The 27,608-nt window shown below is 31.6% G+C and overlaps 3 protein-coding genes across 4 annotated transcripts in view; 1 reads left to right on the top strand and 2 right to left on the bottom strand.

The window, feature by feature from the left end:
- LOC140050137 (glypican-6-like) overlaps positions 1-999 on the bottom strand; it is a 58,812-nt gene extending 57,813 nt beyond the window's left edge. Inside the window, exon 1 of the mRNA XM_072095192.1 lies at positions 996-999. The gene's annotated coding sequence lies outside the window, so the exon portion shown is untranslated. The remainder of the gene's footprint in view (positions 1-995) is intronic.
- Positions 663-5,791, top strand: LOC140050138 (uncharacterized). Its single transcript, XM_072095193.1, has 9 exons — positions 663-744; positions 1,262-1,327; positions 1,682-1,749; positions 2,074-2,119; positions 2,445-2,580; positions 3,256-3,359; positions 3,803-3,964; positions 4,535-4,734; positions 5,024-5,791. The coding sequence occupies exons 2-9, from the start codon at positions 1,262-1,264 to the stop codon at positions 5,175-5,177; spliced, it is 936 nt and encodes a 311-aa protein (XP_071951294.1). The 5' UTR covers positions 663-744; the 3' UTR covers positions 5,178-5,791.
- Positions 5,792-27,608, bottom strand: part of LOC140050136 (unconventional myosin-XVI-like) — a 48,385-nt gene continuing 26,568 nt past the window's right edge. For both annotated transcript variants that reach the window (XM_072095189.1, XM_072095190.1), the window contains 15 exons: positions 27,378-27,586; positions 26,925-27,074; positions 24,898-25,068; positions 24,624-24,699; positions 24,371-24,534; positions 23,986-24,060; positions 23,430-23,635; positions 22,963-23,065; positions 19,938-20,034; positions 13,746-13,867; positions 12,875-12,960; positions 10,216-11,441; positions 9,971-10,051; positions 9,401-9,741; positions 5,792-9,065 (listed from right to left, as the gene is read on the bottom strand). In XM_072095189.1, coding sequence (XP_071951290.1) covers positions 8,844-9,065; positions 9,401-9,741; positions 9,971-10,051; positions 10,216-11,441; positions 12,875-12,960; positions 13,746-13,867; positions 19,938-20,034; positions 22,963-23,065; positions 23,430-23,635; positions 23,986-24,060; positions 24,371-24,534; positions 24,624-24,699; positions 24,898-25,068; positions 26,925-27,074; positions 27,378-27,586 — 3,329 coding nt within the window. In that variant the 3' untranslated portion in view covers positions 5,792-8,843. The remainder of the gene's footprint in view (positions 9,066-9,400; positions 9,742-9,970; positions 10,052-10,215; positions 11,442-12,874; positions 12,961-13,745; positions 13,868-19,937; positions 20,035-22,962; positions 23,066-23,429; positions 23,636-23,985; positions 24,061-24,370; positions 24,535-24,623; positions 24,700-24,897; positions 25,069-26,924; positions 27,075-27,377; positions 27,587-27,608) is intronic.

Genomic DNA, 27,608 nt, shown 5'->3' with positions numbered 1-27,608 from the left:
ATCCATATGTACATGGTTGGGTCCTAGAAGCCGAAAACACCATTGTGACTGTATAAACAAACGTTCTACCCGCGACCGTACACCAGGCAGCTCAGTGTGAACTTATCCTAGCTAGGCTAAGCTTAGCGACTTTCTTCACTCTCTCTTTGTTTGCGAGATTTAAATTTCTGTAAATAGGTCAATTCTCCGATGGTTTAATAATACTTTCGACAAACATAAAATATCCAGGAATCTTGAAATAATGAATCATTAAATATTCATCCCTCCAACAAAAAGAAATTAAGTAAATTCCAAGACGAATACGATAACTCCGTCAATTTGCTACCCGGTCAAACATAGTTATTCCCCACACTCATCGAAATGTTCTGTCGCGCTATCTCGCCTGCTCGAAATCAATAACATAATGAAGTCCCTCTGTCATTAAGCTGGTGTTGTGAGTTCTACACTTACTCCCTCTATTGTTTATTGTATTATCTATTAAAATATAAATAAAGAACCTCTTTTGTTTCCTAAAATATGTGTTGAACAAAAGAACAATTTATTTTCACACATCAGTTAAAGTAATTTAATCTTTATTATTTTGCATTAGGTAAAATTATTAAATAAATTAAAGTTTTCAGGTGGGGTAAACGCATTTAATTCATCTAAGATAAATAAAAGTACTTGCTTAACGTTGGTGGCGTACATGGTAAACATGTGTTTGTAATATTTTGAGTTCGGTCAAACTACCGATGTTTATTAGCGGTATGTATTTTTTGTTTGTTTTTAGATTATTAATTGAAAATCAGTAAAAATAATAATTTAATCTAAAGCTATATAATGCCATAACTATACTGTACTGCAGAGGCAAAAACTAGTTCTAGGCCTAGGCCTAGCTAGTAAGTAGTACTAGTAGTAGTAGGACAGCTTACAAGGCATACCTAGCCTAGTCCTCTAGCTAGCCTAACTAGGCCCTGCTGCTAGGCTACTTACTAACTGCTACTACTACTACTTACTTGCTAGGCTTCACACTAAGTGAAGCTGCCAAACCACGGGTGCCAGCAATTTGCACTTTCTTTAGTCCCAGACCCTAGGCCTATCAAATACAGTATATGATTTATAGGTTACATTTTAATCATAAACACATTGGTATTTGATGTGATCGTTACTTAAATTAAAAGTTTTAAGTTTTAACTATTTTTGTGAATTCCATTTTAAAATTATTTCACAACCGATAATCAATATATTATTGAATGATTGATTATAATCTTTTTATTTGCAGATGGATATTAAGCTTTTAGATGGTGGACTTGGCTCTGAATGTTCCAAAAGAGGATTTGAAATAGATGTATGAGAAGTCATTTATTTCGGATAGTACATCCACCATATACATCATACAAAAAAAACAAGAAGAGAATCAATTTCACCAGAAAATTAACAAATATAAGCAACTTGCACAAAACCAACCTACACATCCTATGTAGCTTAATTTTCACCCATTTTATTAGAAGAAATAAACTTATATTACTATTAATAGTCATATAGTATACTTATTATTATAATCCACCTATAATTCATTAGTACTATATTGAGGTCAGTTATTCTTAAATGCAGCCATTTTCCTGACCTATGTTTTCATAGCTACACCACCACCTAGAAAAACTTTATACACTCTAGACAAAGATTGTTTTTTTTTTTTCAGACTGACCCTCTTTGGAATGCTAGGTTATTGATTTCCAATCAAGAGGACCTCAAAGATATCCATAAAAGGTATTTTTTTAATCCATATAAAGTTAAATGTGAAAAAATGAAAACCCAAACAAATTATAAAAAGCATTAACTCTTTATACTACTAGTACAATGTAGTTTCTCTAAATTAGAGAGCTTTTGTTCCACCCAGCCGCCTTAAGACCTATGGTGATTATTAAAAATGCGTCTTCTATCATAGTTTTTAAAACACTCTTAAAAACCATCTTTGTTCTTTGTAATTTCTTTCTGTTTTTTCTCTCAGCGCTTTGGCACAATCTTCTGATCGTAAAAGCACTTTATAAATCGAACAGCATAAGATAAATTAATATGGGTTTTTTTTCTTAGTTTCTTAGAAGCAGGTTGTGATTTTATCGAGACAAGTACATACCAGGTAAGAAATGAAGGTTGCTAAAAGAAAAACTAATTTATTTATTATTTATAAAGTTTTAGCCTATTCACACTGAAGCCCAGATTTGGTCTGGTAGTTGGAGAAAACTCTACTTTTTCACATACCATTTTATACAGAATCCAAAAAGGTTCCATTCTATTTTTGAATATTACACCCATTTTCAACAATTGTTCATCCGGCCACCAGACCACAATCTGAACTGAGTGTGAACAGACCACAATCTGGGCTCAGTGCGAATAGAGCTTTAATAAATTAGTAGAATACTGCTGGTATTATTTTATTGGTGTTATATTTTCTAAATTGCAAGGCCTCTGTAGAAGGGTTTGTTACTCATGCTGGTTTGTCTAAAAATGAAGCACTCAACTTAATCAGTCGAAGTGGTGAGATTGCTGTGGAGGCAATTGAAGACTTCTGGTCATCACTACAACCTGCTCAGACTAAAGGTAAAGCTCTGTCAACACTATCAAAGTTTATTTGACAAAAAAAATGTGATGTGACCATATATGGTCATGGTGATGTCATTTCACTACCATAGTGGAGTTGTGGCTTGGTGGTTATGATGCTTGGCTACCACTCCAGGGTTCAAGTCCTGTCACATGTCAGGATTTTTTCTAAGGACCAAATTCTCCACTCCCAAAGACTTGTAATAAGACTTTGTTTATGTAGAGCATCTTGTGTATATGTTTGTCTTGTGAACCTCTGAGGGTCCCTAATGATCAGCAATATCTGGATGGATCGCCCTCATTAAATTTGTTTAAAAATAAAAAAAATATTTGATCACTATCATATTTGGGTATATCACTACCATATTTGGGCACACATACCCACTGGCCAGATATTAGGGACTTTCAATTTGTGACGACCTGTTACCAAGGATTATACATATTTTGTTTTGTCCAATTCAAGTCATTATCTAACTGAAATTTATTTTGATTATTTTGCGACGACTGTACACCTTAAAAAGGTTGTAATGCGCATTCTGTGGTAACAGAACAAGGGCAGTTATTGTGTACATTCTCAGAAATTACTCTAAATGTCTAAAACATACAATTTGTATTTTCTAAAAAGAAACTCATACTTTATTTATCTTTTTTTATGATTCATCTTTTTGTTTGTAGACAGATGTAAGCCGATAGCAGTAGGTGCTATAGGTCCATATGGGGCCTGCCAGCATAACATGTCAGAATACCATGGCAACTATGTTGATGATATGACAGTACAGGTAGGTATACAAATACAAACGATAATTAAGTTTTTAAAGTTGACCTTTGATCTAGGCTTATATTTCACATCTTTGTCGATTCTTCTCTTGCTAAGATTATGAATTGTTATTTATTCTCTAAAAATCTATCTATAATCTATACAAATCTATATTATAAGAGCTTTTTTGTTAAAACGCATCCATAACGAAATAACCAGAATTGTACTGGAAAACTTTAATTTACACTCTGGGGCAGGTAATCGATCGTCCAGGAGTGGCTATCCTTCCTATTGTACATTATATATATACTGTGCATTGAGAGCTTGCTTATATGCGCTATATAAGAATGAACTATTATTATATGGGAGTGTCTTGTTAAAATATCATTTTTGCTGTTTAAAAGCCATAAACATTGATTTATTGATAGTTCATATCTTGTTTCTCAATATTACTTTCATTTTAAGGATTTAAAAGATTGGCATAGAGGTAGGATTGAAGCTTTGTTAAAGTCTGGTGTTAAGATGATGTCTTTTGAAACTATACCAGCCATCAAGGAGGCAGAGGCCATTGTGTCACTTTTACAAGAATTTCCAGATGTCACTGGATGGCTTGCTTTCACCTGCAAGGTAAGTGGCATGGCACACCATACAATGCTTTTATATGCAAGGTAAGTTTAATGATACAGCTTTCACATATCACACTGTATTATACACTATAATACCATACAATGCTTTCATGTGCAAGGTAAGTTACATAATAAAGCTGTTACATGTCACACTGTATCACAGAATTTGACAATGCAATTTGGGTGGGTCATTGAATCATGTAATTGTAGTGGGCGGGAACCTTCAAGGTCTTCCACCACCAAGATTAATTAACATACCACCAGCACAAACAATTTTAATGAAAGTACTGGTTGTTTTTCACCTACCGTCAAGTTTTTGGACACCTACCCCTCATACTTTTTAGCTACATTCTTATATTAAGCTCTGTCTATACTATCAAACTAGTTTGACAAAAAAAGTGTGATGTGCCCAAATATGGTAGTAATATGGCATCATCATGTCCATATATGGGCACATCAAATTTTTTGTGTCACATAAAGTTTGATAGTGTGGGAAGAGCTTTAGTGAAGCTGCAGCCACTAAGTCTTATACAATTGTATGTCCCTATAATGAAATTCTCAATGTTTACAGAATGGTTCTGAAACATGTCATGGTGAATCAATCCAGGATGCGATTGCAGCCATCTCTACTTGTCCAAACCTTTCATTTGTTGGCATCAATTGTTGCCCTCCTGCTTTCGTTACGCCCCTCTTGCAAAGTGCACAGAAAGCAAGCAATGGAAAACCATTTGTTGTGTTCCCTAACACAAGGGGAAATTGGACAGGATGCGGGTAAGTTCATGCTAACTATGCTACAATTAATGTTTGATGGAATAAGTTCAGGCTAGTACCTATTGAGCTATGTCTACACTATCAAACTTGATGTGACAAAAAAGTGTGATGTGCCCAAATATGGTAGTGATATTACATCATCATGTCCATATGGGCACATCACGTTTTTGTTTGTTTGATAGTTTAGACAGAGCTTAAGTTTCAATACATACTAATTAAGTCTCAAATTAAATGTATATTTTTTATATAATTAGGATATATATTGAATTGGTTAACTTGATAATTTTAGGTGGACTGGTGAAAATGCAGTTGAAGATTGGGAATCTTATATACCAGAATGGATCCAGTTAGGTGCTAAGTGTATAGGAGGCTGCTGTAGAACTAGTCCAGAGGACATACAGAGGATCCAACAGTATATTAAGAATTCATTAGCCACAAATTAATGCACTTTGCTACTTTCAGCTCAATGTATTTTTTTAGCATGGCACTTATTTGAGGGCTATTTTTATTTTAGTACTGGACTTATTTATTTTGGATATTTATATTTATTTATAACACCACTTTTTGATAAAGGTCTTTGACAACCCAGTGGCTTAAACAAAGATTGTTCCCTTTTCTTGTGACAACGGCACCACTATTTCTAGCACTGCATTGAGTCTTGTATGAAGTGTCTTTACAGCTTGTGCTTTTGTCTGCACTTAGAAACTACAAAAACCGTGTTACGGAATATAGTGAGTAAAGTCTACACTAACTAGTTTGCTTAAAAAAAGGTGTGATGTACCCAAATATGGTAGTGATATGGCCAAATATGGTAGTGATATGACATCATCGTGTCCATTTATGGGCACATCACATTTTTTGCCATATAAAGTTTGATAGTGTAGGCAGGGCTTAGAAGTCACAAATTCCTCACATGTACAATACAAATTAACACCAACTAACTTGTTCTTAGGTCTTTCCTTGTATTCATGTATATGTTCAGTACTATACTCACTATTTATAGTATTATTATATTTAATACAATATGGTGTAAATTATTTTTTAAATAAATATAAAACAAAGACATATTTATGTTTACGTTTCTTTATTTGGTAGCATTTTTAAGACTAACAAATTTTACATTTACTGTATAGTTAAATTATGATGTCATTCAGGTCACATGATTACACAATGCTGATAAAAGCCAACATCTAATATTAATAAAAATCTAGCTTCTAATTCACCAATACATATTGTATATAAAAGTTAAAATCCTTAAATTACACTAGCAACCAACATTATTGGAACCTTTGATGAGTAAATAATCAACAACACCCCTAAAATATTAATAGAACAATCTAGTTTATATTGGTAATTTTTGCATTAATTTTCAATTGAATGGTTCATAACAAACCAATTGCTTGTCAATTATTAAGATAAAAAACACATTTATTGAATTACTTTATTTAAAATGTACCTGAAACTTCACTAAAATTGCATTTTTTACATTAACAATACTGTACTAATGAAACAACAAAATATTACTACTGTAATTAAAAGAAATAACGCTTAAAAATATCATGTCCTTCTCAAATTCTTAATATTTCGATTTAACTAAAACCGTTCTGGGTGATTTATAAGTAGAGCCCTATTGACGTCATTTTTAATGTCCTACAAATGTTGTACAAAATTTACAAAATACCAGTGACTACTACAGAAACTGTTTTGGAAATAAATACTGTTGTATTAACTGATGTAAAATGTACAACCATCATTAAGTAATAACTTGAAAATTAACAAAAATATTATAGTAATTGCATAACGATTTGGCATTTATTTTGGTCATATTCAACATTTAAAAGTATATTCTTGTTTTTAAAATAAAAGGCTTGGTAACTTTCTTCAAAATGTGAAATACTAGTATTACGTGAAATTAATAATAGTTTATCAAAATAAAAATGTACAAGACAATAAAGCAATTATGTATATTATGTATTAACTATTTAACTGCAGTTTTCATCCTTTATTAATGTTTACTAATACCATGTTAGTGACCAGCACCAGCCATTGCTAATTATTCCCTTTTGATAAAGCTATATATTAACATAGCAACTATTTAATACTATCAAATTATACAATAAAAATCACTCTTAGCTTAACATATTAAAATATTTAGATACAATTTTAAAAAACTTAAAAATACAATACTAGAAAATTGGTGTTGAGTTCCGTAAGTTCATTAATAATATTTATCTGTAATTTACTTGTATTCATTTAAATTCGGAGAAAGCTTGGTTAAAGGAAAAGCTAACTTAAAACTGTTCTTTTTAATTAATAACACTAGCATTGTTTGGCGCTCTTTTCTTTGTAGAGGGCGCCATATAAAAACTTACATAGATTGATAGAATATCTACACCATGAAATGAAAGAAAATCTTGAAATTGTTACTTAATTACAAAGTTGTTGGTTCGAATCTCGCAATCATGATTTAACATTTAAAATAACTTACATCTTTGCACAGGATGTGTAAATCATTCAACATTTTAAAATATTTTTAGAAACGGCATAATTGATTATTTGCATTTAAATTGCTTGAATATTTGTATCAAATTCTGTCTACGGGTAATTATCAATTTCAACTACAAAGATGTTTAGGAACTAATTTGAATTGGATAATTTGAAATTATATAATAAAAAAAAGAAATATATTTTATATTTTTACCCGTAGAATGAAAGACAAGAACTCTTGAAATGATTTTTTTAAAAGAAAGACATTTGATTAATTTTGTGCTTTTTATATTTTCTGTTGATGGTTCAGCGCTTAGAGGCGCCCTCCATTTTGCGCTATATAAATTGAACATTATTATTATTATTATAAAGAGTAAAGATTTATTATTAAAGATAGCAAAAAAGAAATACCGAATTTGACCAACCATAGTCCTAAAGGGGCCTGCTATGAAATTTAGGGGAAAAGTATTGTGTCATGATTTAGCCTAAGTTTTGGGCTAGGATGATACATCTTATGGTATCACAAGCAAAAAATGTTTAAATGAAAGCTTATAATAATAGTTTTTATCTGTGATTGTTTGGGGAAATACTCATTTAAAAATTAAAACTATTCAGCAGTTTATTATATACAATACTCAATGTACAATTTGTTCAAAACTTCATGTTTATAATTATTATTAAATCACAATTATGAAATCAAATTAATTTTAAATCAACCCTATTTTCAACAAATGTTAATAATGACTTTATAATTACTATATTTAAAAAAATAATACTGGCATCTAATAAAAAAGATAAATAAAATGTGTATAAAGCAATAACATACTTTTAAAAGATTTTCAGATATAAATCATAACTTATGAAATGTTTCAATGCTGTAGACATACAAATTAGAGTATACATTGGATTGAAACTAACATACGGCTACAAAAGGTAACAATTTTAGGCTAAAACCCGTGTGTTGAGCACCATATTGATAAGTTGGCAGACAAATTCTTAAGTATATTTGATTCAGCAACCATAATATACTGTTTATGCTCCGCTACACAATGACCCAACACATTACTCTTTTTTATTATATATATATTTACAGGCATAAAAACTGACATATACTGAGAATTAATTAAATATACAGTAATACAATGTTACATTTTATATTTAAGCTCTGCCGCAATTCCGGGAAAAAACTTATAAAGCACGAGCCAGATTAATACCTTCCTGTCACGGTCAGAGGAATGCATTATGCATTCTACATTAAATATATAAATGGAAGCATTTTGTATTTGATCACAATAGGCCTGAACAGAATAATGCTGGATCATCTGTGGTTTGCTGCAATAGCTTAAGCCTTGACAGCCCACTTTTGGAAAATCACAATAAAAATTCACTGCTTTAGCAAATGTTTCCATCAAGTAATAATGCACATGATTTGCTGGTTGTGCGTGTTGTCTAATTTATGGAACCTTATGGCGCAATTAAAATCTGTTTTTTAGCACTAGATGACCCCGTTGAAGCTGGAACTAAAAGGCTATCATGTCTTTATCCGATCTAGCCTGCTTTTCCATGCTCATTGTTCTGATACGTGACACATTGTCTGTATCTTTCTGTTCCAGCATTTGAGGTTACTCCCCATTGCCCTGTTTTTTCATGAGTAGATCTCGCTTCCATGCTGGCATTGCCATCAATTTTACTCTTCTTTCTTCTTCCACAGGATCGATTTTAGAAGCTTCTTCTTCCTGACGTTTACGTTCTTTATCCATCATGATTTTCTTCTTCCAATCTGGAATGCCTTTCCACTTGTCTTCTTCATGCTGTTTTTTCTTCAGTTCTTCCTCCTCCATTTTCTATTAATAAAAAAGATAAAACTGTATTAGATTATCCAACTTTCTTTATATTTGGTTATTAACAACTAGTTTCTGACAATAATATAAGAATCCTTTCCGCTGTAATTATCTTATAATTTTCTTTTGGAAGATTCAAGTTGATCCACAAGAAAATTATAAGAAAATATTATTTGTTTGTCGCTTATTGTCTTGATGTTAATTTTATCAAACACCTTTTGATGTATTAATAAAGAATTATAGGGATCTACATAAATTTATTTACAAATTTTATTTCTGTTTCTTTACAAAGACATTTGAAGAGAAAATAATTCTAATACTATTTGGTAGTTACCAACCTTAGCTTCTGCATGTTTTTTGTTAAGCATAGCTTGTTTCCATACTGGAATACTCTCATCAAAAACAAGCTCAGGTGCTGCCTTCTGCACTGGATCCATAGGGCCTGGTGATTTTGGGCCTAGCTTTGGTGATGCTGGACTTGTCTTCACTTTGTCTACTGGCTTAGGTTTTGGCTTGGTAGCAGGAGGGGGAGGAGATTGCTTATCACCAACTACTGGGGGTGTTGGGGCAGGGCCAAATGGAGGGGGTGGAACTGGAGGAGTAGGGGCAGGTGCATTTGGTGGTGGAGGAATACCATTGTTTTGATTACTGTTTGTCTGAGTACCTGGTCCTCGAATGTCTTCAAGAGAAAATATAAATAAAAATGTTTACCGGTAAGCAGACATCAAACAATTTTTAATTTTTTTAAATTTGGATTTACATCCAAAAGTGGTAAACACCAATTATTTGAGTATTATCTTTGGCACAAAACAATTATCCTGGTATTGTAGCAGTGCTGGATTTCTGTTTATTGACAAACATGTTAAACACCAAATGATAATGGTTAAATTTATTTATTATAAACTTACTTTTATTTGTTGGTCTTAATGTGATTCCTTTGTTAATTTCAGCACAAATTGAGTCAGCTGGTGTCGACGCTACTGTTCTTTCTATTAAACCAATAATAATACAACATCTATATTACGACATTTGAATATAATGGTGCATTGTACCCTGAATTTTGCTAAAATTTTATTTATTTAATAATAACTAGAAGTTTCATTGAGTCAGCCATATATCTAAGTATTACAACCTTCTTCTAGAATGTACGTACCTGTTATTTGTGCTGGTTTAAGTTTTATCTTAGTGATGTCACTTATATTAAGTCCTCCTGAGGGTTGCTGCATATTTGGTCTTACTGGTCCTTGTGTTCTTCCTGCGAATCCACCAATTGCAGGAGGGGGAGGTGCGCTAGGTCCACCAAAGCCTGGAGGAGGTGGTGGTGGCGGAGCTGGAGGACCTGTTGGTGGCGGTGGAGGTGCAAATGGTGGTGCAAATGGAGGGCCAACTACAGGTGGTACTGGTGCTGGTCCTGGAGGTGGTGGTGGCACTGACATACTACTACCTGGGAATGTTAAAACAGAAGGGGGACGTTGGCCTCCTGTGGAAGAGTTTGGATAACTAGGCGGTGGAACATATGCTGGTGCTCTTGGGGGCGTTGGCGCTGGTATACTGGGTGGAGGAGGAACATTTGTAAAAACACTTGAATTTGGTCTACCTGGAGGTAACGCAGGTGGTGTTGGGGCTGGTTCTGATGGAGGAGGGGGTATATTTGTAAATTGAGTTGGAATTCCCTCAGGTATTGGAACTATAGGCATGCTTAACCGACTATTTGTCATTTCGCTTAGTCTTGTGTCAGGATTGCGTTTAGGAGTCGGTGGAGGTGGAATTCTCGACTTTCCATTTATAACTTGGTCCGTGTAAAAACCCGCTGGCGATGATATTCTTTGTTGAGTCTTAGCTGCCTTTTGAGCTGGTGTATCAGCATTTGGGTTGCGTGATTGCAGCTGCGATATAGTGTCTTTTATTCGAGCTGCTGGTTGAATTGAATCGTATAAATCAGCATCAGTGTTTGGAATTACTCCAAAGTTTCCTGGTGCAGATTGTCGTTTCTTCTGTTTTTCCTTGTGTGTCTCTTCTTTTTCTTGTTGAAGAAATCGTTCTCTAATATTCGCAATATTTTGGAAAGGAACTTCAGCCATTGGTGGGGGAGGGGGTAGATCCTCTATCTCAAAATATTCATCAGTTGTTGGTGGTGGCGGAGGAGGTGGTAAATTGTACATTTGCTGAAGTTCCTCATAGCTATCGTCCACCGGTTGTGGTACAATGTAATCATCGTTGTAGGGTGTCTGCGGCATGTCCGCTAGACTGGGAGGGGGCGGAGCTTGATGATTCAAAACTTCAATGTATTTACTGTCAATATCATGAGAGTTCAATACAACATGTCCGTTAGTTGCCATGTCAACAAAGTCAGATTCGTTGTTGTTGGTTACTTGTTTACTGCAAACAAAAAAGAAATGTAAACATTAAATTCAGTATGTGGGGAAAAGTTGGGGCTAAATGACTCCCGGTTAAGTTTGGGCTAAATGTCTCCCTATTATGAGTTAAGCTATGATTATGTTTGAGTTAAAAACATATTTAGAGTAGAGATATGTGAACATGATTATTGGTTGATAAATACATGTACTATTATGTTATAGCAGGGCCATAGACACCAGTACGGTTTGTAAGGTTTCAACCTGAACACTTTTTTGTGGGCTGCACAACACAGGGGGTTGTTTCCTTTTCTTGCAATCACCACACCACTTTATTTTGTGTGGCTACAGCACTGATTATAGATACAACATGAAAACAAAGCAAAACTAATTGATAATGACAGAATAGAATAAGCATTTATAATGAAAATGAATAATATTATGTTTTCCACTACAAAGCAGTATTTTCTAGAATGTCATCAATCAAGTCTTAGCATACAAATACTTAGAAGACAGTAGTTCAGCTCAAACATTGTGAATGTGAAAAAAAATGATTATACAAAAGAATATACAGAATGAATTATTGAAGCACAGCCACTGCAATTCATGAGTTAGATATTTCTGGAGTTATTATATCAATCCAGCACTAAATTCATCATTTTACTAATCTAAAAGCATAGATAACATACTGCAAGAACATTATATAAAAGTTAAGCGAGAGATGTGAGTTAACCTTTGACCTTACCTAATAGGATGCATTATCATATATGTGGGATCTGATTCAATCCTAAAATTAAGTGTTTTTGTAAAATAGAAATAAACATTTTTGAGAAAAGTATGTGCTTTTTTTGGATTATATTTGCATATATTGTGAAGTTCTGTTAATTAAAGAGTTAGTTTTGATGCATTATTAGTGTTTTCCATAAACAAAACAAACAAGAAAACTAAAAACAATATAATGTTGACTAATATTAAAACCCATTCTTATTACCAGTATCGTAAATTGCAGTTCTAGGATCATGTTAAAATGATTCTACTGCAGTTACTGCAGTAACTACGCTTACTCTTTTTAGCAGGTTTTTTGTGGTTATTGTACCCACTGTTTATTCAAGTGACTGTTCTACATAGAAACAAGTTAAAATCATAGGATATTGCAGTAACAAATTTACTGCTGCAGTAACTGCAGTACAATACCTTTTACATGATCCCCAAGCTAGTGTTATTAATATAGCAGAAATGATTAATTCACATCACAAAAAGTCTTGTGTAACATAAACCCAACGTAATACTGTTAAATAATGTTGCTATTAATTGTGTAATATAAACTGCCACTTAAATATTATTGATATTCAAAATAATGGTAGTCTTGTGTTTCCATAAAGAGCTCTAATATATTAGAACTAAGTATCAATCAAGCTGAGTGGTGAAGCGGTCACTGGAGATGGAAGGAAGACTTACCATTTTTTACCATTATCATCAGCAATATTAATTAATTCTTCTTCCAGATCTGTTATAGTGTCATGTTCATTCAGTTCAACAAAGGTCTACAAAAATAGAAAACAAAAATCAAAAGGAATTTTGATAATTACAGTAGAACACAACAAAGTGTTTCCATAATAGTGGTGTTGCCAGAATTAGGGTTGGCCATAGTGTTAAAACATACAATGTGCCTGTTGGCCATAGTGTTAAAACATACAATGTGTCTGTTGGCCATAGTGTTAAAACATACAATGTGCCTGTTGGCAATAGTGTTAAAACATACAATGTGCCTGTTTCACAAGAAAGTATAAAGCTCTGTCTACACTATCAAACTTTAAGTGACAAAAAAATGTGATATCCTTGTCCATATATGGACATGATGATATCATATCACTACCATATACACATCACACTTTTTGTCACATAAAGTTTGATAGTGTAGACAGCAGAATTAACAGGTGTCCAAAGTAGAGGCCTGCAGATGCTATTGTATAACAGTATGTGAACATATATGGTGAAATGACAAGAGAATGGTAATCATTTCATCAGAAACTGGATATATTTCATACATTGTAATTTCCATTTTAGTAGGAAACAGATAATGAAAAACACATTAAACAAATACAGTAAGAAATTGAAAGTTGGCACAGAAATTCAAAGTTTATAAGTAAACTAAACATCATTTTTTTGTGAGAATTTAAAACTTTTGTAAGCAAGATGCACAAAAGGTATTATTGTATTCTTGTGGGTGTAAGATAGGGAATATTCTATGCGGCTAGAGTATACTGTAGGTCTACTGTAAGAAAACTAGAATTTAATTTAAGAGACTTGGATTGCCAGGAATCGTTACCTTATGGAAAGCGTTTCCTCGTGTTTGTAAATCTTGAAGGAAGCTGGAAATGTACTTTCTCTGTCGACTTAGTTTCTCAAGCTTTCGGTTGAATTCTCTTCTAACAATAAAGCCACGGATTACTACAATAAATAAAATTAACTGAAATGTTAACTTGGTAAAAAATTAAAGAAAAAATATTTATTTTGTGTGTACAGAAAGGGTGGTTGGCAGTAGGCCTACAATTGGAGGTTAATGTGATGTAAGATGGAGGAGTAGGAGGTAACTATTGGGGCGTGTTTAGCACTTAATTTACCAAAGTTTAAAATATATTGTGGGATTGTACTTCAACCCTGGGATTATATTCGATCGTACAGTAGTTTAAACCTTAAAAAAAGAACAAAGGATGGGGCAACAAAACCCAATAACTAACCAAACAGCTGCAATTTAACTCTAGATGTTAAATACACTTTTGGTTGTTCATTCCCCCTGTAGCATTACACTGCTCATGATATTATAATAAAGGTATCGGTTTTACTTGAACATTCCAGTTATTTTCAATTTTATGCTCTTGAAAAAAACTGCAAAACATCAATTGATTAATAATGTTTGTCTCAATTAACAACAATACTGCAAAACTACATTGTAGCTGATTTTGATGAATGTGTTCAACCCAAGATAACTATTTCCTTAACATTATAAGTAAAGGCTTAAAATATTATTATGAAGGTTAGACCTGTCATCTAATAGTTTTGTGTTCTACTGGGGAAGAAGACATGATTTCCCTAGTTCTAATACTTGGCAAAACATTTATAATAAAAAAAAAGCATAACATATTGCAACAGTTTTTATAGGTATAGCTTTCCTGGTAAAAGGTCATGAAGAGAGGTACCTCTTCTTAATACTTGAAAATACTATAATATTTAAAAACATTGTAATTAATAGTAAAACAGTTTAATTACGTATTATTATACAGTCTCACTAAATAATATTTATTAATACTTAATAATATACAGGGATACAAGAATTTTGAGTTTAAGGCGTTTTTGCCTGTTAACCGAAAACAAACAGAACTGGAATATACGTGTATTATGACTAATGCTTACCTCGATGGCAAAACTGTGAAACTATTTTTTAATTAGGTAACAGTTTAATATTTATACAGTCTCACTAAATAATATTTATATACTCCTCAACAATATAGTAATTAGGTAACAGTTTAATATCTATTGATTATTTTAATAATTAATTTAGATACATTCTATCTTTGTTCAATAAACTTTGATAAAATACATAGCGCACATATTCATGATTTTATTTTGTCAATATTTGCAAATTGCAAATGAAATAAATTACAATATATGTTTTGTTTATACATCTGACCAGCAACCAAGTAATAGTATCAACCTTCAAAATAATAATAATAACAAATCTAAACAAATATAGACTTTATATACTAACTGTACAAATCTATAACAAACATCACTGTTAATATTCCTAATTAGTAATTTTCCAGTTGGCACATTTCTTAAGGGAAGATACATCTGGTAATAAATGTTGATCATACAAACATTAATAATATGTCCCTTGAAAATGTCATTATGTAAATGTCATGAATTTGAATTAGTAAATCATGTCTGAGGAAAATTAATACAGGCAGGATTCGATGCAGAGCATACAAATTAACAATATTTGTTAATGATATATGCATAGCTAACAAAATTATTATTCTGTCTGGTTTGACCACCGACAGGCTGTTTCACTGTATGTATAGCTTCTCTATAGTAGCAATTTGATTTATATCTGTTTATAATTCAATGATATAACACATGTTTTAATATAGCTACTGTTATTAGATAACCTGTTAATTCAAGAGAGACCTCCGAGTTTATTAATCAAAATTCTTGGAAATGATAATCAATAAATGTAATATTAATAAGCCGTTGAAAATAATGTACAATAGCGTAACAAATCCCAACCACTAATTTAGGCTGAATTCAGAGAGAACAGATAGCTAATATAAATGTAGATAATGCAACCCCTAATTTCCACCAAATTTCATATCCAGACCCCCGTTTGTATAGACCTATTTCGGTTATATATATGGTACTACTTACTTTGACAAAACAGTGTGTTACTTACTGACCTAAGCAGATTCCTAACCAAGTTCAGATACACTAGAAACTTAACATGGATTGAAATTGGGAAGAAGACTAACAAAATATGTAAGTTAACTGATCAAGGCCAGCTTGAAATGCTGATAACTATATCCTATAGGAAGAAATACTAACCCAACAATTTCCTTTAAATATGTATAACACTATTTATGGTTCAATTGTCATGTTAGTAACATATTGCAATTTAGTGCTGATATAATTTGACTACAGATAAACCATTGTGTCTCAAGATTTCATAAAAACAAGATACTTTTTTCACTTTAAAATTATCGTGGCAACAACTGACCTCTTAATTGGTTTAAGAAAGCGGAACAAAGGAAATGTTTTATCTGGTTTTAGTTGTTTTAGTATCAGTAGAAATCAAGATACGATTGTTTTTATTTAAATGACCCATTCATTCATCAGTGGAAAATTACTTTTTATTGTCATTTGCATAAAAAATTTGCATAAAAAATATACATAGAAATTATGTTTTCTCTGAGATATAAAAAAAACCAAAAAAATTGAAAAACTAACAAAAACAAATTACAAAGTGTCACTCTCGTACGGTATACATATTTAGTGCCGGAGCGGAATAAAACTATCAATAAAACATATTCTACTGTTGATGAGAGAGAAATGATTATCCAAAACTAAATTTGTTTGCAAAATGAAATGTGATAAAATACTTAAATCAATTTAAATACCACTAAAAGGTGAATGAAACTGGAAGCCTTGTTAATTGTGCAAGAATTCATTAAAAATTTATATACAATTTATATACCTGGAAAATTTATAACGATTTATGAATTATAGATTGTATTTGAAAAGGAGAGATATTCCTTTGATGCACAGGTTACAATGCTAAAAGTAATACTATTAATTTGAAAAGGAGAGATATTCCTTTGATGCACTCACAGGTTACAATGCTAAAAGTTATAGTAATATTTGATTTTATGTTTTCAGGTACATTACATTTTATTACAAAGAGTGAAAACAAAGCGTTTATCAGTATATTATATCATCATCAATTAAATGAATTATTAATAAATAAATTAGGTTTTTGTTACAATAATATCAATGATCACTGCATGCATGCGTGTTACTATAACACTATTGCATAATAATCCTTGAATGTCTTGATAATTGATTCTCTAAAACATCAAAACATTCAAATGTTAACCGCAAGACGAAGAAATCATACTACAGAAGATGGTCTAACAAATCGAACATTCAAATAGCATCAATCACATTAAAATGTACATTACCTTGTCCTTGATGTGTAAAACATATTTCCACTGCAGCAAGCAAGATGTTAACAAAGAGAGTACACACAGAATAAATGCAGTAAAATCTATAAGCCTAGCCTGTCAATGACCTACGATACAGATCAATGCATTAGCTGCCTACTGCTGTAGTTCAATTAGTACATGTGTTCAGCTATAGGCTTCTACTGGAAGTTTGTTGAGAATGTATGACTTCATTCTATGTTGCTGAATAAACAGCTTCTTGTTTACTTGTTGTTTTAACACTTTCTGTAATACTACAGTTTAATACAGTAAGCTTGCTGGAAACTGACTTCTGCTGTATTTTAGGCAGTGGTATGCCTTAATTGATTTGTCTTCTCATTCTTGTGTACTGTACATTACCTGTCCAGTCTCATACAGTTGTATTTGTTGTCATATCAAATATATGGCTTCTTTGACCACTTCTTCTATCTAATTCTAAGCTTGGCTGGTAAACAGTTCACTTTCTGCATTATAAAATCCTAGGCCTACGCATACGGAAGGGTTAAGTCTTTTCACTCACATAATAAGTGGAGGAGGAAGTTCACACAAATTGAATCTTTCCTATTTCCTTGGCCTAGCTGGTTCAGTCATAAAGAGGCCAGTAACATAAAACAAAGTGCAATTAGAATATTCTTCTATAATCCACAGAGGAGAGTTATCATTACATTTTAAGAGTGTGCCTTGGTAGCTGAGCAAATGATAAATGTACAGATGCTGAAGTGTAGATAGGAAGTAGGTAGTAAATATTGGTTGAGTGATAACTTTGCCATCTGTTCATCAAGGTGCCTGTCTCAGGTCAAAGGTCAATCCTAATTAATTCCGTCACAACAATTTACAAATATTTTGACAGTTTGAGTCATTAGTTAATTAGCAATTATACTAGGTAGTGTGATGTGCCTATATGGTAGTGGTATGCCCAAATATGGTAGTGATATGCCCAAATATGGTAGTGATATGATGTCATTATGTTCATATAAGGGCACATCACATTTTTTCACATAAAGTTTGATAGTGCAGACAGAGCTTAAGATATATTTTTTTTTTTTTTTTTATTTTTCAAAATAAATTAATGTTAAATAGGATTACAAAGCATTTCATGACTACTTCACATCCTGCATTTACACATACAAAAAATGAAAATCGGAAAGTCGAAAGTTCAAATAATTCAAGTTTACAAATAATCCTATAGCAGACACACGAGAATAATCCCATGTCTTATAAGATAAGACGGCAAATATATTCTCACGATTTCAACAATCCTGGGGGTATGTTAAAAAGGGATTTAAGAGATCAAACGTTCGTTTTACTGCAGAGAATGAGGGAAACTGAATAGTGGATTACAGATACCCAATGATGTGGATATTTAATATCAAAACTATGCTGATATTGATAATTAGATGCAAAATGTAAGCTCTGTCTACTCTATCAAACTAATTTGAAAAAAAATTGTGATGTGCCCAAATATGATAGTGTTATGATGTCATCGTGTCCATATATGGGCACATCATATTTTTTTGTTTGATAGTGTAGACAGAGCGTTGGAATATTTAATGAAAGTTGAATGCTGTAGCTAATTATGCTAATTAGATGAATAGGGAATTTTAATATTCCATACTAATAATAAATGATACTTATATGCTAATTAGATGCATATTAATGTTAAAGGTGAATACTGTATTTATGTTAATGATATGCTAATTACATGTGAGGGTGTAGACAGATTAATAAAATTCAAAAGATTCCATTAGATGATGAATGTTTTGTCTGAAAAACAACGTCAACAAAAATAGCCTATATTGAATTTTTTTTTAAGTTTGCTCAGTCTACTGAGATTCCTTGTCCCAGATTTTTAAATTAAATTGATAAAATAAAATGCAAATTTAATGTCAAAATCCAGCTAAGGAGTATATAGTACCTTTTTTATCCAGAACTCTAAATCCTTATGCTCAAGGTCATGAGCAATTCCTTCATTGAAATGATTATGCTAATAAGATGTAAATTAAATGCGCAGTTGAGATGAGGTAATGGTTTTTGAAATGCTTCGCTGAGAGCTAAGATGTTTCTTCATTACATTGTAAGTGTTTTGAAAAGATTTATCTTACAACCTTTTTCACTACATCATTTGATATCTGTGTGATGCTTTTAAATTCTTTTTTATACATTGATAATTTTTCTAAAGAGACTAATGTTATACATTCAAATGTTTAAAATGATTAAATGCTAGAAGTATTTCAGACTTAACTTAACATAGTACATATCAATTACATGAACCACTGTATTTACAATGGAATGGAAAACGAACACTCACACAAAGACAAAATTGATGTTTCTGTTTTTCATAAAGAAAACACAAACTATAGTTCAGTAAAGAATTCCATTGGGATTATACAAAACACAGTATTACTATAAACATGACAGTTTATATAAACTGTAAATCATATGTAATATATTTATAATGTATTCTACATTAAAATGCAACTCCCTGCCAGTGATGAAAAAATGTGGTCAAATCTAATTGTACTAATTCCTAATGTAATAAAAGATTACAGAGCCGTCATTTCTAAGCCATTTGCCAGACAATAACTGAATGTTGTACATGATAATGTTATAATGATTCATTCTTTGCTACATTAATAAACAATAATGTTATTCCAGCATAATACAGAAAACATTAATAAGATAGTGACTACTGTTCTATGTAATTTCACCACTGCAAGGTCATGTTAATAAAAAGAATTATAACTAATAAATAAAACCAATAATTTTACCTTTCTGACAGATGTTAATTTTCTTGTCTTCTTTGGCGCAAAGGGCAGCTAACTTCTCCACATGCCAGTACCGGAAAAAGAGCTTAGTCTTACCAACCTGAACAAGAAAAATGTAAGAAAATGAAGTGGTAAGTAAGCCTCCACTTTGTAGGCTTCTCTCACGGAGCATAATTTCTTTCTTTTTTCAAATACAACAAAACAATATCATGTCCTTTACAATTGAAAACAGAAACTGTTTGAATTGCCTTACTATATATAATATTATGTTAATTATAAATTTATTAATCTCTTTTTATTAAAGAGAGATCTTTAATTAATCAAAAGGCAAAATTGCTATAAAAAAATGTCAATACTGTTGGTATCAGTGGCTGGATCTCAATGGAGATATAAACAAAAATCTAAATCAAAACGATAAAAGTGAAACAGCCAGAAAGAAATTGCTATTTTTATCAAACAAACAAGAAAACAAAATTACTTTCTTTTTGCTCTGTCCATATAGTCAAACATTATATTAATATAACTATAAAAAATATCACATAATCTAATAATACTGTAAAGTACTGTAAGAGTGTTCTAATAACCGTATCTATCCCTCGGTACAACTAGAACAAAAGGAAGTAAAAAGAAATCATGATAATTAACGGAATTATGAATCATGCTGTAACTAAATTAAAAGATAAACATCCTGGGCATTGAGACTAAGAAAACATGAATCAGAGCATACATGCATTAAAAACACAGATGAAAAAAATATTTTTAAATCAATATTTCTCATCTCATCTATTAGAGGAGATATTTTAGATAAATAGAAATGGATTCAATATTGTTTGAACATTTGCATGGAGAACTGTCTGTGTTTTCAAATGGAAAAAAAGTATGGCTGAGAATGAAACTGGCTTTTAGAGAATTAATTCATATTGCTTAAAATACAATCGGTTCTCATATATTTCTCCTGTGTCATCACTTTCACTCCCTACTTAATTCAATTTTTTTGGTTGAAACAATTTGTTAATTTGTTATTGTTAATTATGTTGCACCCTGTATTTGGCCGACAGACTTGGGAAAATACTAATATGATAAGGTAAACAAATTAAATCAGAAAATTGCTGGAAAATAAATAATTCAATATATGAATATTCCGGTCTGCAAAGGTTGCCGCTAGATATAGGTCAGAGAATTCAAATGGTCTCATAACTGATTATTATGCCAAGTATTTAGCTAAGACCTGACTAATTACTGATCGAAAGGCTAGAGCATGGAGGTACACTATGCATTCAACATTGGCCTAGAACGCTCACATTTATTACATACTAATCACTTAGATGGCTTGATATTGATAAAAAATGAATAAAACCACCACTTACCTTGTTCCTACATATTCACTAATGATTTAAAAGAGCCCTTGGAATTGAGATAAATTGATTGAGTATCTCAGTTATGCTGGTAGCGCTCAGAGGAGCTTGTAAAATTATTATGATTCAACCTAGCTTAGTTTAGACTGCGGCCATCCCCACAAACGTGCTCATTTATAAGTAGCATACATACAGCCTCTATAGCTTACAAATATCACACAATACAGCAGCAGTCATTGCTTGTACTGTATTAGCTTTAATAGGTAACCAATTCGGAATGACAGTTTACCGTCTATTATCCCCAAAGGGATAGGAAGTGGGTAGGTATTAAAATTACCACGGGAAATGTGATCAACGGTGTTTGGAAAAATCAATAAGATAAAGTAAGGAACTTTATTACAACATACTAAAATGAGATTCTGTTGATTATATTGGGTGATTAATTTGTAGCTACATCAATGTATAAATGTGACAATACAATATACTTACTTACAATTGTAAGTAACAACATGAATGATTATACAATATAAGTTCTCGTTTGGCCACTCCTATTAAGAGACACCTCTATTAATGGCAGCTTTATCATGAAACAAATGAGGGAAATATATCTGTTTTAACACCAAAAATCTCTATTCAAGGACACCCTATTAAGGGATTCTTTGTTGGGTCTTGAAGGTGTCCCCTTCTCTCTATTGTAGTTGCAAAAATATTATTTTAGGAAAAAAAATGATAAAATAAATAATAGTAGGTTTTACAGTGGCACTCTATAAACTATTATAAATAGTGCAGCTCGTTTTTTGTGTTTTGTCTATTGGTACCAACTTATACTCCTGGGTGCAAAGATACATTGCAACATACTAGGCATTCAGTGTATTTAACTTTAGGTTGTGTACTACTTTTAATTCTGCTGATAATTTAAAAGCTATTTATATCATTATCATCTTTTACTTCCAACTCCAACGGACAAAGCAGGACTAACACGTGAACTAACAAGAACTTAACACCAGTAACAAAGAAGACTTATTTCTAATTGAATTAAAAGAAATGAACAATGTACCACATGACTAATTATCAATCGCCAGGAGACACAATCAATAATCAACTTGATTAACTTAATTTTCAGAAGTTATTTTTAATTAACTTTGTTTTCATAGTAGTTTAAGTTGGTGCATTGTTAAAATGTCATTGAACCATAAGCATATATACTTCATTGTATACTGTATGATTTATTGTACTTTTGTCAGTAAGTATAGGTAGTTAAATTGAAGAATGTGTGTATGCATTGATTAATAAATATCATGTTTATTGGTCACATAGTAACAAATAGCCAGCAAAGGTTAAGTCTTGGTATAAATAAATCCTGTAGTGAGTAAATAGTTAAAGTTTAATGTTTTATATATCCTAGTACAACTATTTAGTTAATATGAATAAATAAAGAAAGAGATCTTTGGAACATATTATCTTATAGAGGGTAGTACATAGATATTTTCTTCTCTTCAAGTTATAGAGGAACTGTCCAGGAATACTGTATTATTGAAATTCTTCCTTAGAATATTATAAGAAAACAATTTTAATAATCTTATTTACATTTATTTATTGCGGTATAAAAAATACAAAAGCAGCAGAAGCTAAAAGAATTGTATTTACATGATATAAAAATAACAAAATCCTACCTTGAAATCCTTTAGCTGACATGACTCCAGAGCCTTTTTACATTTTTGCAGAACTGGAAGAGTGCTGTTCATTGGCACACTGCCTAAGGTTAGAGCATAATACCTAGAAGCAGACAATACTACAGTATTACATTTCATCTGATGTCTCTAAGTATTGCAATATATAATGAGATGTGCCTTAGCTATATTTAATCTATGATCAGTTGTTTGTTCTACTACAACAGTTTGAAGAAAGTTTGATTGTTGTTGAGACAGTTTACTGAGATATAACTTTTCAAGAAGTGCTTTTTAGTAGCATATCATGTGAAATGACATAATTTCTACCTATTTTGAGCCTTGTATCGTAGCACTTTAGAGAAAATTTATTTTGGTTAGGCACTATATAAAATACAATTATTATTACTATGCACTTTATACAGTTAAAACTAAATCAATAGTTTAAACTTTTTTTTTTTTTTAAACGTTACCTGGACAAGAATTCTTCAAATGTAATTCTCATAGCAAAGCCTTGTTGCCTAATACGTATTGTTTCCATGATGCCCGTGTATCGCATCTGGGCTATCACATACTCTGGGACAAACTTGTCAGGCTTTTTGGTCGTGTTGGGCTTTATACAACGGACAAAATGAGGGACACACTTGGACATTTTTAAGATCAACTCGGCCAGTGAATTCTATAGTAGAAACCAGAAACTTCAATATGCAGATTTGAAATGAAAATATTAGTGAATTATATTGACATATTTTAAAAATCTAGTTTTTAGATATAAATTGACAATTTTTTTTTGTCATTCTTCTGAAGAAGCTGTCTGATCAGGACAACAAAACTGTCAAAGTTAGTTTTCGCTAATTTTTGGTTTTTTAAAAAGAATTGTCAATTTATTGATATTAACATTACATATATATTTATTTTTCACTTGGTAAAATTACATAGAAGAACAGTGGCAAACAAGATAATAAAATCAAAATAAGAAGTAAATTAAAGTAATTATAAATTAATATTGGATGAAGGATGTTGGCTTACCTTGAAATGAAAGGCAACAGTTGCTGGTCCTTTTCGTTCAGTAACATTGACAGGAGGACCTTTCTTTTTTAATGGCTGTGAAGGGCAAAATAATGCATAAAATAATTCAATATCATTTTTTATAAAATATAAATAAAGATAATGTATGTGTATTCTTTTATCATAATTAGTTGACAAAATCTTATTTTTTAACAAAATGTTAAAATGCAACAAAAAAAACACAGCTATCAAACTTTATGTGACAACAAAATGTGATGTATCCATATACGGACACGATGAAGTCATATCACTACCATACTTGTGTATATTACTACCATATTTGGGCACATCACTACCATATTATGGCACATAACACTTTTTTGTCAATCTAGTCAATTAACACTACCTTTCTTGCCACATCAGGTGCCTTCTTTTTCTTAAAGAATTCAAATGCATCATGGGTATTTTTTTGTGATTTTCGTGATTGCCGTTGCCTAGCGCTAGGAGCCAACGAACCTGTCCTTGTTAAACGACCTTGAAAGAGCTCACGGACAACTAAACTGTTACTTGCTGAAATGAAAATAAACGTATAGTCAATCATGGTACTGCATTTAGGTATGATCAATTTTTTTTTTATAAAAAATCTTTAATATACTTACTTTTCATTGTGAACAGGATTGATTTTGGTAGAGTGTCCCTGTTTTTCTCCAAAACACCTGTTAAATCATATTTCACCTGGAAAAAAAAGAAAAAAATCAAACATTATTCAGAGAGAAACTGATTCACCTTTGTGATTATTTGAAATTTGTTTCATTCTGCTACCAAGAAATTTGAGGTAAATTGGTAGTTTTCTCACAGTAGATGGATGGATTGCAAAATTATGATTTATTAGAAAATCAGAAAATAAAAAAGCGAAATTTTAACTATATTTACCTGGCCAGCATAGTGAAGTATTTGGAATGTGGTTCCTTTGTCTTTAGGAGTAAAGTAGATGCCTTTGCCGGTGGCTCCTGGACCGTTGTGCAACTTTTGCGCAAGAGATTTATCTGATGCTTTCGGGAAATGACTTTCCTCATCCAGAATGGCAAAAATACCAACATGTTTCTAATTGTAAAGCATAGAAAGCAGTATAATCAAAGTATATTATAATAAGTGTATTAAATGATGATTAAAGTGCTCACCTACTTGCACAAATGGCTAAAATAAAGTATGAGGGTAATGAAAGAGTTTGATATAAAGTATGAGGGTAATGAAAGAGTTTGATATAAAGTATGAGGGTAATGAAAGAGTTTGATATAAAGTATGAGGGTAATGAAAGAGTTTGATATAAAGTATGAGGGTAATGAAAGAGTTTGATATAAAGTATGAGGGTAATGAAAGAGTTTGATATAAAGTATGAGGGTAATGAAAGAGTTTGATATAAAGTATGAGGGTAATGAAAGAGTTTGATATAAAGTATGAGGGTAATGAAAGAGTTTGATATAAAGTATGAGGGTAATGAAAGAGTTTGATATAAAGTATGAGGGTAATGAAAGAGTTTGATATAAAGTATGAGGGTAATGAAAGAGTTTGATATAAAGTATGAGGGTAATGAAAGAGTTTGATATAAAGTATGAGGGTAATGAAAGAGTTTGATATAAAGTATGAGGGTAATGAAAGAGTTTGATATAAAGTATGAGGGTAATGAAAGAGTTTGATATAAAGTATGAGGGTAATGAAAGAGTTTGATATAAAGTATGAGGGTAATGAAAGAGTTTGATATAAAGTATGAGGGTAATGAAAGAGTTTGATATAAAGTATGAGGGTAATGAAAGAGTTTGATATAAAGTATGAGGGTAATGAAAGAGTTTGATATAAAGTATGAGGGTAATGAAAGAGTTTGATATAAAGTATGAGGGTAATGAAAGAGTTTGATATAAAGTATGAGGGTAATGAAAGAGTTTGATATAAAGTATGAGGGTAATGAAAGAGTTTGATATAAAGTATGAGGGTAATGAAAGAGTTTGATATAAAGTATGAGGGTAATGAAAGAGTTTGATATAAAGTATGAGGGTAATGAAAGAGTTTGATATAAAGTATGAGGGTAATGAAAGAGTTTGATATAAAGTATGAGGGTAATGAAAGAGTTTGATATAAAGTATGAGGGTAATGAAAGAGTTTGATATAAAGTATGAGGGTAATGAAAGAGTTTGATATAAAGTATGAGGGTAATGAAAGAGTTTGATATAAAGTATGAGGGTAATGAAAGAGTTTGATATAAAGTATGAGGGTAATGAAAGAGTTTGATATAAAGTATGAGGGTAATGAAAGAGTTTGATATAAAGTATGAGGGTAATGAAAGAGTTTGATATAAAGTATGAGGGTAATGAAAGAGTTTGATATAAAGTATGAGGGTAATGAAAGAGTTTGATATAAAGTATGAGGGTAATGAAAGAGTTTGATATAAAGTATGAGGGTAATGAAAGAGTTTGATATAAAGTATGAGGGTAATGAAAGAGTTTGATATAAAGTATGAGGGTAATGAAAGAGTTTGATATAAAGTATGAGGGTAATGAAAGAGTTTGATATAAAGTATGAGGGTAATGAAAGAGTTTGATATAAAGTATGAGGGTAATGAAAGAGTTTGATATAAAGTATGAGGGTAATGAAAGAGTTTGATATAAAGTATGAGGGTAATGAAAGAGTTTGATATAAAGTATGAGGGTAATGAAAGAGTTTGATTTTACGTTGTATTGTGTACACAGTCTGGGGAAAAATGGCATTAGGTTTTATTAGATAATCTATATTGTTTTGACAACTCTTGCAACATGACCACAGTGCTGATTTTGCCATTTTACCCCCAACTACATGCACACAAATCTTTAAAAATCTTCTTCTTATTAATAATGATTGATTGATTGGTGTTTATTTTATTTTGGCAAAGTTAATTTTTGCATTTCAATAGAAACAAGATGTCTTACCTGTAGAAAAATGTTAACAATGGGTTCATTGTTGGTAAACTGAATGTTGTCCATCTTAATTCCTTCAATCTCACAGTCTTGCCGTTCAAGTTGAAATATGTGACGATTGAAAAATGTTTGAAGCTGTTCATTTGCAACATTAATACAAATCTGAAAACAAAAATAATTATTTTATAAAATTATTAAATTGGCATTATTTTGGTTATTGAATATCTTTATCATTACTTTCTTATTAAAGATGAAAGTTTTTCTGAATCATCACACAATCTTTCATTACACAAATAATGTTTTCTGACCTTAAGCTCTGTCTACACTATCAAACTACTTTGACAAAATAAGGGTGATGTGCCGAACTTTGGTAGTGATATGACATCATCATGTCCATATATGGGCACATCACATTTTTTTTGTCACATATGTGTTATAGTGTAGAGACAGAGCTTATTTTTATACCTGTTCAAAGCTGTTTTTAGTAAAGTTTTCAAAACCAAAGATGTCAAGAACACCAATATCCACGGATGCTGGTGCATCTTCTAAAGGTTGCAAAAGCTGGTTAATGCTGTTAACAACCCAACTAAAGAGACGGCCGTACAATGCCTTTGCAAGAGCATCACGACAATCGCAAGCTTGTGAAACGTTTCGCTCTCTTTTAATCATCTCACCTGTAAAAGATTTAAAGAACGC

Source organism: Antedon mediterranea, chromosome 5, assembly GCF_964355755.1.
Source record: "Antedon mediterranea chromosome 5, ecAntMedi1.1, whole genome shotgun sequence".
NCBI classification, from domain to species: Eukaryota; Metazoa; Echinodermata; class Crinoidea; order Comatulida; family Antedonidae; genus Antedon; species Antedon mediterranea.
Note: the sequence above shows the minus strand (reverse complement) of the source record. Positions and strands in the feature narration are given on the sequence as shown.